The sequence below is a fragment of the Carassius carassius genome, chromosome 34 (assembly GCF_963082965.1).
Source record: "Carassius carassius chromosome 34, fCarCar2.1, whole genome shotgun sequence".
Taxonomy (NCBI): Eukaryota; Metazoa; Chordata; class Actinopteri; order Cypriniformes; family Cyprinidae; genus Carassius; species Carassius carassius.
This window is the reverse complement of record NC_081788.1, coordinates 27,125,283-27,140,806: the sequence shown is the minus strand read 5'-3', so window position 1 is coordinate 27,140,806 and position 15,524 is coordinate 27,125,283. Positions and strand designations below refer to the sequence as shown.

At 36.3% G+C, this 15,524-nt stretch overlaps 1 protein-coding gene across 1 annotated transcript in view; it reads right to left on the bottom strand.

Annotated features, from left to right (window-relative positions):
- The window catches only part of dock5 (dedicator of cytokinesis 5), a 54,789-nt gene extending 39,651 nt beyond the window's left edge, over positions 1-15,138 (bottom strand). The window contains exons 1-12 of the mRNA XM_059523325.1: positions 14,959-15,138; positions 9,538-9,621; positions 7,033-7,073; positions 6,858-6,913; positions 6,093-6,189; positions 5,777-5,925; positions 5,430-5,565; positions 4,279-4,436; positions 3,947-4,028; positions 3,272-3,401; positions 506-578; positions 190-332 (exon numbers count right to left, since the gene is read on the bottom strand). Of these exons, the coding sequence (XP_059379308.1) occupies positions 190-332; positions 506-578; positions 3,272-3,401; positions 3,947-4,028; positions 4,279-4,436; positions 5,430-5,565; positions 5,777-5,925; positions 6,093-6,189; positions 6,858-6,913; positions 7,033-7,073; positions 9,538-9,621; positions 14,959-15,001 (1,192 nt within the window). The 5' untranslated portion in view covers positions 15,002-15,138. The remainder of the gene's footprint in view (positions 1-189; positions 333-505; positions 579-3,271; positions 3,402-3,946; positions 4,029-4,278; positions 4,437-5,429; positions 5,566-5,776; positions 5,926-6,092; positions 6,190-6,857; positions 6,914-7,032; positions 7,074-9,537; positions 9,622-14,958) is intronic.
- Between the last annotated feature and the right edge of the window lie 386 nt (positions 15,139-15,524).

The following is a 15,524-nucleotide window of genomic DNA, read 5'->3' as shown; positions in this document are numbered from 1 at the left end:
CACATCTCTTTCTGTCTCTATTCAAATCAGCTTGATTATATCAAAGTGATCATGCTTTCATTCTCTCAAACTTTCTAAATGTTTTACTTGCATTCAACAACCAAAAAACTTCCACAAGTTCACAGGTCTCCCCAGAGACAAAAACACAAGAGCAAATATTAATTTTTTGGCCTATTGGTCTGGATTTACCCTGTCCTTTGTGGTTAAACTCTCGCGCTGCTATGACCTTGTTGAAGACAGCAGCGAGAGGCTCATTCTCGCCAATGACACGAGACGGGATGAGAGGAGACATGATTAGCTGCCTCTGACGGATGTATGTTTCCATGGCAATCCTAGGAAAAGAGAGCCCAAGAGGAGAAGGACAAAACTGAAGAGAAATAGCAAAATACAGCCTAGGGGTAACAGTGTATGATCTGCCCAAAATAAACAATGCATGAAAACAATAAAAGATAAACTACAATCAGGCAAATGAAGGATGCTGTAATCTCATGAAGGACACACTCACTGTTGACATGGGATGAAATACTGCTTATCATCATCATCAATGTTCCCTTGAGCAATATCAGTGATATCCATGACTGTAGACACAAAGAAACATGAGGCTGGTGCTGATCCGAACCACAGATACATTACATTTAATCATTACATTCAATATCGTTCACATCCCCTTAGAAAGAGAGCAAATATCTCATATTTATTTGTTTTCAAATGCATTCGAAGGTAAAAGATGTGGCACAAATTGTTCATTTTGTCTTCCTATAATTCTTAGAATGTGTTTCAATGTTGATAAAAGATTTAATGAGAGTCTACAGGAATCTCAATATCAGCATTTGATTTGGAAGCTGGTATACCAAATGAAAAGACTCAACATTATTATAAAATTGAAGAAAATAGCATCTTTTCTTTGAAACTGCTTGCTGCCAATAACTGCTTTTGTTCGAAATCAATAGAATAAATCAGTAAAAATGTACTCACCATCAGGCAATCCAAGATGTAAAGAAGTCTGTTTCTTCATCTGAACAGATTTGGAGAAACCGAGCATTACATCACTTTCTCACCAATGCATCCTCTGCAGTGAATGGGTGCCGTCAGAATGAGAGTCCAAGCAGTTGATAAAAACATCACAATAATCGACGAGTAATCCACATGACTACAGTCAATCAATTACCATCTTGTGATGTGAAATGAATCCATCATTATTATATTTTATTTTTAAATACTTCCAGCTAAAATATGAATCCTTTATCCATAATATTGCTTTCTCCAGTGAAAAAGTTAAAAATCAATTTAAAATACGCACAAAACACATGCAAAAACAGTCCAAAGCCTTTGCAAACAGATGTATCTGTTTAATTTTTATGTGAGAGGACAACAGGGGATGGACTTTTCACTGGAGGAAGCGTTATTATAGATTATCCACTATTGTAGCAAGAAGCTACAGTTTAAAGTTAAAATTCTGAAGGCAGAGGATTCACTGATGAGCAAATGATGTAATGCTAAATTTCTCCAAATCTATTCTGATCATGAAATAAACTCATCTACATCTTGGATGGACTGAGCAAATTTTTATTTTTAGGTGAACTATTCCTTTAAGTGCAATGTCTTTTACTCTCTAACTGCATACTTACAACCGTGAAAAAATGAACAGACATGTTCACAACCAGGAAAATCAGGTTTAAGAGAACCACAGGCTAAACATTATGCAATGTGACTCTGAAGATTATGGTATAAATGGCTTTTTTCATCTTGAAAAATACAATGAAGACATTCAGGCATCCTGACGTTGCTTTGTATAGCAGCAAAAAAGGGTCAAAGCACTTGACACAACATTGTTTTGAAACTAAAATAAGCACTATTTTCAGCAAATGGACCTGTAGGATTGATACAAACATCAATATAATCATTTTATATGACATTTTGGAGTTCAACCAACAAGGAAAGATAACAATAGTAGAGTTCGGTCTTTCAGGTACTTGCAAGACTGAAAGCTTTAAAATGAAGAAAGAAAACACAACAGAACACTATAAGATGTGAAACATTGTGTGCACTTGACTGGGGAAAAAAAATCATTCTTCTCAACACAAAAGCTGCGTTCACACACACACTCACACACATCTTCTGGTCGACACAAAATGATCATCCCTCAAGATCATTAAAAAACAGATGAAAAATGCCACTGGAGTAATGTACTTAGACTTGAAGCCCAACAGCCAAGACATCTGAACAGCTTAAAAGCAGAAACATATGTGGTGTTGTTCTTAAGGCAATTACATGCATTCATCAGTAGAACAAAATATGTGCCATTTAAGCTGTAAAAACCTGCCTGAATTGTTATGTTGAGATGGAAGAACTTCAAGGAATAGTCTATCCAAAAATGAAAATTGGCTGAAAATGTACTCTCAGGCCATCCATGTTGTTTGTTTGTTCATCAGAACAGATTTGGAGAAATTCAGCATTATATAATTTGCTCACCAATGGATTCTCATCAGTGAATGTGTGCCGTCAGAATGAGAGTCCAAACAGCTGATACAACTAAAATATGTGTCCTCTATCTAATATTGCTTTCTCCAATGAAAAAGTTTCAATAAGGAGAGAAATATGCACAGATCAAGCAAAAACCATCCAAAACAGTCCTAAACAAATTTGTCAATGGATTTTGATGTGAGAGAGCAACAGGGGATGGACTTTTTCACTGGAGGAAGTGTTCTTTATGGATTATAGATTTGGCCAGAAGCAACGGTGTAAAGTTAAAACACCCTAATGATGGAATTGTTTCCTACAAACACGCAGCTTTTCACTCCACAAGATGTTAACTGGAGTGGTAATCCACACCACTTTTGGATCATTGTGATGTTTTTATCAACTATTTGCACTCTCATTCTGACGGCACCCATTCACTACTCCATTGGTGAGCAAGTAATGGCAATTTCTCAGAATCGTTTCAGATGAGGAAACAAACTCATTGGACAACCTGAGGGTAAGTAAATATTCAGCAATTATTTCTTAAGAGTGAACTATACCTTTAACCAGAACTAACTGTCAAACTAATGGCAAACACGACGTTTGGAAAAAATTTGCCTGAAAACAATTCTGTGCAATTTTGCAACACTAAGTTAGTGGCACAGAATTACTTTACCTTTAAGGTTGGTTGGAGTTTCTAAACAAATGACAAATATGAAATCTCTAATGAAGAGGAGAACTAGGAAACCTCTGGGCCTTCTACAGATATACCATCTATTAACAATAAAGAAGCTATTATTAAGTCTAGAACCTGCTACTCCAAACGGCCTCCGCAGTCCCCCTGTGTGTTTCTTTCCCTCCTTCAGCTCCATGGAGCCCACACGGATGATCTGACACACCAGGAAGAGACGCTGTCTGATGAGGTCACTGCTACTCAGATCCTAAGCACAGAGAGACCACAGAAGAAGAACAGCAGGAAGCACTTGAACTTGTTTCATTAGCACAAGAAAAAGTCTATTGCTTTTTTCTCAATTTTAGATCTATGATTCGAAAGTTTGGGGTCAGAACCTTTTTTAAAACATTTATTCAGCAAGGACATTTTAAATTGATCAAAAGTGAAGTAAAGGCATTTATAATCTTATAAAAGCTGTTCTTTTGAACTTACTATTCATCAAAGAATTCTGAAAAAATGCTATTAAATTATTTTGGATGAAGATCATGTGACACTGAAAACTGGAGTTATGGTTACAAAAAAATTCAGCTTTGCATCACAGGAATAAATTAAATTTTTTAAATATATTCAAAAAGAAAAGGGCTATTTTAAATTGCAATAATATTTCAGATGTCATTTTGATCGAATAAATACAGCCTTGGAGAGCATAAGAGATTTCTTTAAAAAAAATAATTAAAAAAATCCCTAAATGTTGAATGGTAGTATATGGGACTATAAAAACCTGAGAAAAAGTATTCTTTTGATCTTTGTTACCGTGAAGAGTGCAGGAAGGTTGTTGAGTTTTTCGATCTCTTTCGGCATGCCTGTGCTGTCCCACCGTACCAGAAAGTTTTCACTTATAGAACAAGACAAAATGTGTCAAAAAAAAAAACATTTCTCTCCACTGTAACTGACACAAGCTCACCAGCTACTCGCTGTGATATATACTGATGTACCTCAGCTTTCAAAGAAATAAACATTCACATATTTCAAACACTTCTTGTCAGGAATCCGTATGTATAGGGTATTCTACAGTTTCCTCCTTCTGCTTTTTAGAAAACAACATAAAGAAGAAAAAATAAATACATAAAAAGAGACTGACTCACCTGATAAACTCAGATTTGTCAGGATCGTATAATGACATGAAGAGTTCCGCGTCCTCGCCGATGTTGCATACAAAGTTTCTGAGATTTATTAGAAGGCTGTACGTGTGCACGCCGCTGAAGAGTGTCTGACGCCGCTTCTCCAGGTTCTGAAGCAGCATCTACAGGGAAAAAAAAGCACAAGTAGTGGACAGTTTGACTGAAGTTCTAGAACACCTTCGAAAACAGTGCTAAAACAGTAAAGCATGGAACTAACAATGCCAAGGTCATGGGTTCGATTCGCAGAGAATTCATGAACTAATAACATGTACACCTTAAATGCAATGCAAGTTGCTTTCTTCCAAATGCATTTTTGAATAACATTTAAAAATGTAACATTTAAAGACACTTAATAGGAAAGTCTATGAGTGACTGCATTACAAATTATGATGGAAATTGAATATGTTTTTAAAAAGCTACAAATAAATTGCACTTTTTATGCAGAAGATTTTGCAACAAACTAAAGGTAAACATTTTCTCAAAATAATATTTAGAATATTAATTAATATTTAGAAAGCAGGGTTTATATACTATATATTATCATGTTCTATACTAGTTAATGTGAATACTTCTGCAGCACTTAATAATATATTATTAAGATCAAAAGTTACTTCTGTTAATATCAGTTAACATTTTTATTAACTAACATTAACAAAAGTAAATAAATGCTGAAAAAAATATCTCTCTTTCACTGTTAGTTTATGATGGACAAAAAATAGATTAGAAATTGAAATTAAGTAAAAAAATAAATTAAAAAAAATTATTTAGAAAGCAAGGTTTAACACCACATCAATATCAGATCATTTTATTTAAAATACTGTTTTCTGTTTTAATTTGCAGCTTCTCTAAACACAACTACACACAAAGAATCTATCAGTTATTTTTTTCTTTAGAAGACTGTTTGCATCACTTTGATACGGTCAACAAATCCTGTCATTTTTACACAGCAATTTGAACCATGTATTTATATAGTTACTAGCCAACTATTTTAATTACTCATCAAAGCCAATTTGACAATTGTCATGTGCTATTTCTGGAACTAGTTTTCAACATGCAACAAAAAAGAAAAACAATTCTAGTATCACAGTATATGTATTATATAACAAGTGTTTTACCTTCTCCTCCTGTATCTTCTCATCAATACTGCGTGATGCTGACTCGTGAGCCCTGAAGAGACTGACTGTGCTCGTGCGTTCGGGGTCTAATGTGTTTCCTGCTTCATCGCGCACCACTAAATCAAGACCCAGAATCCTGTGCAACAGACAAAGACGTATTCTACAACACAAGAATACTAACACATCCCTACCATATCATTAGAATCAATTATATACAGTTTTAATACATTTCAGCAGCTTAAACTGGGTAAATTCTAAATTTATGCTTAATGATACGAAACATCCGGGCCCCTAGAATATAAAGTTTGGTGAAACAACATGAGGAAGTACAGGAAGCCAATCTGCACCTGTTCCCATAATCAATTTTCGCTGTAACTTTCTTCTTGAGCTCCACAAGGTCGTCGTTGGGAAGCGTACCAGACACAAAGTGCGAGTGGTACTCGATCAAGCTGTAGGCCATCTGCTGAACGCTCCGGAACAGCGTGGTCTTGTTGCTCTGGTGTGCAGACGAACAGGTGATTAAAACAATATCACGACTTACAAAACACTACAGATGGGATTTGTCTTTGTTGAACAAACACAGTGTGGGAAGCTCTGTGTTGAGCTGAAACGGACAATGAGGTGAACACAAACCACAAAGGAGACACAGGTGGGTTCACTTACCACATAAAGCTTGTGCCATATTTGTGACCATTCTCGTAATGTGGTGCCCAGCTCCTGGACCAAGGGCAAATATGTAGGTACAACAGTCTCTTGTTTCCTGTACATCAACAGAAGGGTAGAAGACAAACATGAATTAATCAGGTTCTCAAAAATAAAGATGTCATTCGCAGTTCCTTAACCCTTACAGACCCAAGCATTGGTGTAAATTCTATTTAAAATGTGTTTAGGAAGCCATAGTTATAAAAAAAAATTAAATAAAAAAAACAGACAAGGTTTGTTTCCTAAATTTGCATTGGGAGATAGTTTGGAAAACCATCTGCAAAAAAATGCAGAGCATGGTATTTAGGATGGCTAAGTATCAGTATTTTTAGATTTTTTGGAATTCTCAATACAATTTAGCATAATACATAATAATATACCTATATATTTAGCAATATATAGGTCTAACACTTACTTAAAGGACTGCTAGATTTGACTTTGGCATGCTGGAAGATGCAGACTATGTTTTTTGCCAAATATGTTGCTATGATACATTTTAGAGCGTTTTAACCACTATTTAAGAATTCTGCATTACTTAACAGCCTTGAACAAGTGTTACAATTGTGCTACAGTGGGTCTCTGAAGGTAAACAAGAAAAAAAATAGTAAAGTCAACGGCAGAGAACTGCCACTGTAGACTCCTCTGACAGCACATAGTTAATTAAATGATAGACAATTTGCTATTAACTAATTATAGAGCATAATTAACATATGATCTGCCTCTTACCCGGTTCCCTCAACTTTCGCTTCTTTCAAATGAATATAGTTGGCAGGAAAAATGCCCTTTAAAATAAGACAAAGAAGCATTTGTGAGAACCCACGCAATTCATTCCGCCTGCTGCAGAATGTCAGGTAATGATTAGATTGTCAGTTTATCAGTAGGATGACAATTATCCCGACACCTTTTGTGATTTCTGTCGTAGTGTGTATCCTCTGTACCACCCTGAGAGAAGCAGAGAAGAGAGAAAAAAAAGATCAGATCTTTAAGACAAATGATGCCACATGGCAGATGCTGTTCTACATTAAATATATCAGAATAAGTCAGATGTTCTGTTTTTCATCCTTAGCAAAAGCACTAGAGAAACTACGGTAGTTGTAAACAACAAAATAATATTTACAAGATGAGCGACATGAATGCAAACACAACAATGCCATAATTAACAACTGGACACTTTATATTATCTTTTAGCCATGACGTTCTTAGTTGGGGTGTGTAAATTAAACAATCACGGTAGCTTGTTGGTACTAGTAATAATAATGTTTTCATAGTGAATGTTGAATTTAGTTTGTGCACATGTTGTGTGTTGTTGAAAAAGAACAGATATAAATTTTGCCAGAAAATACAGATTTAGCCAGTTCATGAGGAGACTCATGAAGGCTTAAATTTTGAGATCAGTATGTTTTCTTTTAAAGCCTTGTTTTAGCACAATGCTTGATTGACAGGTGAGTCCTTCACTGTTGTCTGAGATGCATCAGGACATATATAAATGCAATGTACAGTCGTGGCCAAAAGTTTTGAGAATTACATAAATATTGGAAATTGGAAAAGTTGCTGCTTAAGTTTTTATAATAGCAATTTGCATATACTCCAGAATGTTATGAAGAGTGATCAGATGAATTGCATAGTCCTTCTTTGCCATGAAAATTAACTTAATCCCAAAAAAACCTTTCCACTGCATTTCATTGCTGTCATTAAAGGACCTGCTGAGATCATTTCAGTAATCGTCTTGTTAACTCAGGTGAGAATGTTGACGAGCACAAGGCTGGAGATCATTATGTCAGGCTGATTGGGTTAGAATGGCAGACTTGACATGTTAAAAGGAGGGTGATGCTTGAAATCATTGTTTTTCCATTGTTAACCATGGTGACCTGCAAAGAAACGCGTGCAGCCATCATTGCGTTGCATAAAAATGGCTTCACAGGCAAGGATATTGTGGCTACTAAGATTGCACCTAAATCAACAATTTATAGGATCATCAAGAACTTCAAGGAAAGAGGTTCAATTCTTGTAAAGAAGGCTTCAGGGTGTCCAAGAAAGTCCAGCAAGCACCAGGATCGTCTCCTAAAGAGGATTCAGCTGCGGGATCGGAGTGCCACCATTGCAGAGCTTGCTCAGGAATGGCAGCAGGCAGGTGTGAGCGCATCTGCACGCACAGTGAGACCAAGACTTTTGGAAGATGGCCTGGTGTCAAGAAGGGCAGCAAAGAAGCCACTTCTCTCCAAAAAAAACATCAGGGACAGATTGATCTTCTGCAGAAAGTATAGTGAATGGACTGCTGAGGACTGGGGCAAAGTCATATTCTCCGCTGAAGCTCCTTTCCGATTGTTTGGGGCATCTGGAAAAAGGCTTGTCCGGAGAAGAAAAGGTGAGCGCTACCATCAGTCCTGTGTCATGCCAACAGTAAAGCATCCTGACACCATTCATGTGTGGGGTTGCTTCTCATCCAAGGGAGTGGGCTCACTCACAATTCTGCCCAAAAACACAGCCATGAATAAAGAATGGTACCAAAACACCCTCCAACAGCAACTTCTTCCAACAATCCAACAACAGTTTGGTGAAGAACAATGCATTTTCCAGCACGATGGAGCACCGTGCCATAAGGCAAAAGTGATAACTAAGTGGCTCGGGGACCAGAATGTTGAAATTTTGGGTAATTTTCATTAAATTGATTAAAAGAGACAGTAAGGACATTTACTGTGAAAAGTTACAAAACATTTCTTATGAAAAATATTATGAAGCGATATTGCTAATAATAATAAATGTTTCTTGAGCATCAAATCAGCATGTTAGAGTGATTTCTGAAGAATCGTTCATGTGACACTGAAGACTGGAGTAATAATTTATTTTTTAAATCTATTTAAATACAAAAATACTAAAAAATCTTGCCTACCCAAACTACCCAAAAAAATGACCGTTTGCATTTAGCGCTTCCGATTTGATCACCCAAAAATGAAACCTGTCATTGTTACTAGACCCTTAAGCTGTTGCAAACCTGTATTAATTGCTTTCTTTTGAATATTTCGAAGAACACTGTTGTACAAACAACATTGGAGCCCACTGGACACATTTTTCAAAAAATCTTGTTTTCCACAGAAGAAAAAAGGCTTACAGATTTGCAATGACATGAGTGTGAGAAAATGGTCATGGAAAACTAAAACATTTTTAACATTAAAATTGGACTTTGAGCAAAATGAACTTTAACAAAGTGTAAAATATGAGTCTTTTAAATCATGTTAGCAAATATGGTGCTTAATTTGAATGTTGCAGGCCGCATGTGAAGAACATTCTTTCCAGCAGCTCTCCGCAGGACTCTGGGATACCCTAGATTATGTGTTCAGTGCAAGTGTGAACACGCTATAGAAAGTGTGGGAGTACGTGTCAAGACACGCTGGAGCTCGAAACTCACCTTCAAACGTCTCAAGTATGTGTACCGTGTCCCCCACCTGAAGACTCAGCTCTGGCTCTCCTCTGGATTCATAGTTATAGATAACTAAAATTGAGACAAAAGGGTGTCACAGACTGCAGAGAGCAAAGAGATACCAAAAAATAAAAACAACAAGGCTGCTGTCTGTCCTGTGAAAGAGGGGGGGGGGGGGGATGACAGCGCACCAACTGTTGAACAAGTTCTTTAGAGGAAAGTTCTCAAGTTCTGCAGGAAAACAGCCACTTGACATGTCTGACATCTATCGGTATGACTCAGATCTTCAAAATAAACCAAACTCCAAATGAGATTACAATAAAAACTTTTTTTTTTGCCCCGGAAAACAAGCCACCACACAATGCAATGGCATAGCTATGTAGCTGCTAGGATGTTAAGGGTGGTTTTGAATTTGGGGGATAAAATTGTGATTGTCGTATACATCACTATGGACTATGGACATAAAATACAACTACTAATTATAATTATTACTACTATATATATACATATTTATAATACTAAATAAAAAATACTAAATAAAAAATATTTAAAAATTATTCTAACTATAATTGTTATAATATAAATATTGCATTATTCTATTGTAAAATAAAAATCAAGTATTTAAGAAAATAACATTATTATTTTACAACTGTAGGAAGTTTAGGTGCTACTACAGTAAGCCTCTAAAGCTTCTCTTGTTGATAAGCGCTTCTCATTGCAAGTTTGGGAAGATTGCTGAAGCATGTTGCATTGCTAAATGCCCATTGAAGCAACCCAAACTCAAGAGCAGATGCATACATTTATTTATTCAAACGACAGCCTTTGCTATTTGAAAATTGCTTTAAGCCATACCATGAATTTGATTTTATTTTGATTAATAATGCAGCCAGCCTAAGTCAAAAAAGCTTACAACAAATCTGTTTAATATAATACAGATATAGCTTGGTTCCCTCCTTCAGGGTCAGCAAAAGTAATAGCAATGCTTGCCTTCCCAAACACCTCTTAATACACGTATCAGAGTCAGTTTCACCAAACAATATTAGATTGCACAAACAGCATCTGAAATGTTGGGCACAGTATAAGTGCTGATTCATGGAATGTGAACACACTTAGAGGCGCTGAGTGCTTTCCTCTTACTAGTAGTAACATTTTTGGGCTATTAACCTGCAGATGAACCTGAGAGTGCATGTCTACACTACAAGACTGAAGGCCTGAGTTTTCCCTCCCTCTTTAGTGCTGAAGGACACTTAGTGGGAGTGCAAGATTTCCTTATGCCATGCATCTGCCTCCACACTGCTTTCCATCTGCTGAATACACACAAAAACAAGTGTTTATTCGTATAAAGGCGCAATCTAGGAATCTAGGAATTTGTCTACCCTGTATCTCTCTCTCACTCTCACACACACACACACGATGCACAAAACTCCGCATTTGAACAGTCAATAGCAAATACTTAAACTTATTAACAAAACATACCTACAGTAGCTGATTCAGAAGTGCCCGATTGTTGTAGCAATGTCCGAATTACCTCTTCTCCTATGGACTGTCATCCATAAAATGTGTTACTGTTCTGTTGTAATTAATCTCAAAGATTCCTAAATGCATCTATTTTCAGAAGGCCAAATAAAGTGCTTTTGCCTAGATACACACAGCATCTCTCTGACATGGCTGCTTCAACACTAAAGGTGGTTACTGAAACCATGCATTTTTTCTTTGTGTGAACATTTGGATGGCATTACGCAAATATTTCCACATAGTGACGTAGACATGTGGGGTGTGTTTGTGAATGAGCCGTTTTAGGGGGGCATGGCAGAGTCTTAACTTTGATAGAGAATATCTTTTTGGATTTGAGACTTTAGTCTTTGCAACTTTACAGATCTTCTTTATGCACCAAGAGCTTGTAACACTCCAAAGAGAAAGTAAAAAATTTAAATTGCATCATATGCCCCCTATAAAGATATAGTTACATTCACTGAAACATGATTGGCTGATAATGGATGTGGGTGATAAACCACTTCATAAACCCATTTAAGTAAACTGTCCAATTGTGCAAAACGCATAGGTCACTTTAAAAATTGAGTGCTAAGAAGGAAATTAACAGTCTCTAAGCCACTCCCCCAAAAGTAACAGTAAAGACATTTATAATAATGCAATTAAGTGAATGACCATAGAAATAACAGCAGTTACAAAGATGGCCACGCAATATATCAGGTCTCTATTGGTTATTTTTATAGGACGTTAATGGATAATTAATTTCCATATATTTTTAGATTTCAGATTAATTTTGCAATCATCTAGCTAAAAATGACAACAGTAGATTACAGCAAAGAGCAAACAATTAACCCTTTGAGAGCAAATACAATTTTTTGTGATGCCTAAACACACTTAAGCATTACAGCATTGATTTAACAATCCTTAACATCCTAATTCCATAGTTTAACATCCTAATCTTTGACATTCAGAATCCAGAAAGCCTTTCCTTTTCACGGAAATTGACTACTTTGCTGTTTCCACAAAAACATGAAGCTTCACAACTGCTTTCAACACTGATAAATAATAAGAAGAAGAAATGTTTCTTGATCAGCAAATCAGCATATTAAAATGATTTCTGATGGATCATGTGACACTGAAGCCTGGAATAATGATGCTGAAAACTGATGCTTTGCATCAAAGGAATAAATTATTACATCTTAAAATATAACACAATCAAAACAGTTTTTTTGCTAAATTTTGCTCTAATAAATCCAGCCTCGGTGAGCAGAAGAGACTTTTGAACCATAGTGTACATACATACATCTATATATATATATATAGCTAAAAAGAATGAGATTTTTCAATGCTGCACTATCTACAGCGTGCTGACACTCAGCTAAAGGAAAAATGGTTCAGGCCTTGTTCAGGCATGCACATTGTTCAGTTCAAATAAAGACTTGTAGATAAACCGAAAAGCTTGAGGCTACGTTTCACAACATGCTTCCACTAGTGCACTAAAGATCTCAAGCACACTCAACTGATAAATCTCTCCGCTTCTTTTTACCTGAAAAGTATGAAAGAACTTTCCATTTCCGCTAAATCTGTGGCTAAATTACATAGAACAAGCTCATTACAATATGACACATTGTGCGCACAGTGAAGAAAAGAAAATGCAACTATTTCTAATAACCTCCACAACTCTTAAAATCAGCCCATAAACTTCACTCTGGTTCGCTCAGATTAATCATTTATAATAAAGGTGCATGAAACTTCCTGTCCACACCCAAACAAATCCAGACCTCAAAGGAGTGTCAAACACAAAGAATTTCATCACCCCTGGCTACATTTAAAATGCTCAGCGTGTCATTAAGACAAAAATACCATATTAAGATGTTTTATCACTTTAAAAAAAAAACACCATTCAGGAAACACAGACAATGATTCAGTTCACACACTATAGGCAACATTTGAGCGTGTGATTGTTGGCCAAATGGGCAATAGAGGTGTCATAGTGTTGAGGACTGGTGCATGCTGGGATGTGGGCTAACAAGCTTCATTCTGACGGATCTTTGTATACGCTCATCTATGACATCACTGACAGGCAGGCCAAGCTCTAGTACACCGCAACTTGTCATTTCATAGAGAAGATGTGTGATCGCACAGTGTAATGCCTTGTGGTTACAACGACATGCAGAAATAGTGTTGAAATGATGGTGCAAAAAGGACACAAATGTGTGTCATCAGAGTTCAGATGAATCAAAAATATTATCAGAAGTGGAAGTCATCATAATTTGCTGAACTTCCATAGTGGTAAACAGAAACGACCAGAAATATAATACTCCCATCTGCATCAATAGCGACACAGAAATCCATGATAGTGTTTTTTTGACCTTACAAAAAAGGAAAAAAATACCAAAAATACAGTCGATACCATTGGTCAGAAGAGAGAAACATGTCAAATTTGCCCTCAGCCATTGTATTAGATACACTTGTGCATCAGCTTTAACTAGTTTACGGAATTTAATGTCAAAGTAATGTAACGCAAAGTATAGTGTGATAAACACACAAAATAAATTTTAAAAATGAAGTGAAAAAAAGTGCAGAAATGCATCATTACAATTTATACAATGCAAAAAAAAGGAAGTTTAAGCACCATTAATTTAAAGTCCTTAAATATATGTCAAAGTTCTCAGGGGCGGGAAAATCAGCCCAGTAGGAACCAGACTGCTTGATGTCTGACCAACAGATTACATATCCCTTAAGAACACTCCATCACAACAATCATCCCTGTGTGCGTTAAACTGCCCAGCTGACCGCTCTTGGCATGAACAGTAAGTACAGTATTACACCAGAGCAACAGAATAAATACATATGCAACAGCCAGAGGGAGAAATGAATTCAGGGCAAAGTCAACAAATGCAATGTGTTCTGAGTCTTTTATCTAACATGTACAGTGAATCATAATGCTAAATTCTAGGCCAGTCAGGTGAAAATATCTTGCCAGACTTTCGAATAGTATGGCTTTTATTATTATGAGAATCATAAATTTAGTGAAGTATGTCCAAACAATTGACATTAAAAATCAAAACATTAATTTCTATAGTTTAAATACACTGACTGAGTCAGCTGTCAGATTTACTAATTTGTTTCTATACTTATTTTTTCAAGAGCAAAGTTTTTTGTTTTTTTTTAAGGAACATGTAGAAAACAAGGACTTGAAAATTACTTGAGACCAGCCGAGCATTTATTTGTGTGATATCTTGTGCATGTGAAGCGGATTTAATTCGACAGGCAACAGCTATAATAGTCCTGAGAATTTATTTCGGTGAATCAACTGAGGCATGCAACTTAAATTGGATGGTTGCAAATGAAAGTATAGCATGTCAGCTAGCCACAAATGGACAGTAACCAAAAGCCCTTATCAAGCCACAAACAATAATAAAACACATTTGCAAAACAACCCATCCACTGAGCAGTGTGAAATAAAAGAGTTGATTCAGTTTGGTTTTATGGGTGTGTTAACCTGAGCTCATGTTCACAGATTAAAGTGACTGGAAGGGAAATGCTGTTTATGACTGTGATCACTGTTGCTGTATTTATTGTAATTGTATTGTCCTGTCAAACCTGCAGGAACAACATTCATTCTACTGTGTACTTATAAACAAACTATACTAAAACAAATATGTTGTTTGTGACCCAAAAGTGCAATGAGACACCCATCCAAACTTATCTTACACAATGTCAACAAACCTAAATCCTGCTGATGTATTAAAGCAACTGAGTAGTTTATGTATAATAACAGACAACTCTCCATACAGGTATCAGAAGCGCGTGATAAGTGTGTTCAGGTAAAGGTGCGGCTGAACGCTCCTCAAACTCCAACGCGACTTTCCAGAGTGAGCAAAAACTAGCAAAAGCGCGTTGAAAGTCACTCACCCACTCCATATTTCTCTCTTTTAGTGGGAATCCAGCGCGTCATGGCAGGAAAACTTGAGTGAAGTGAAATTAATCATATGAACAATAATAGTGTAGTGGATCAGTGGGGCTGCAGCGGTCCTCACATCACAGTTCCGGTGTTACGCAAAGAACCGCTCGCTGCGCGCGTGTGTGACGCACCATAGTGCTCGCGCGCACTCACTCAAACACGAACCGTAAAGTTTGTGGACCGTAAAGTTTGTGATCATGTGAAATCTAATTCATTCGAAATCCAAACGTTTATTCCTGCATTCTTTTTCTCTTTTTAAATATTAAAAATACTAAACCACTCAAATAGTAAAAGTCGTAAGGAGATAACGTCTTTAGCATTGTGCAACAGTTCAGTTTAACTAGTATGGGCTATAAGCAAAGTTACAAATATTCAAACATTTGATAGATAGATAGATAGATAGATAGATAGATAGATAGATAGATAGATAGATAGATAGATAGATAGATAGATAGATAGATAGATAGATAGATAGATAGATAGTTTGGACACACCTTCTCATTCAAAGAGTTTTCTT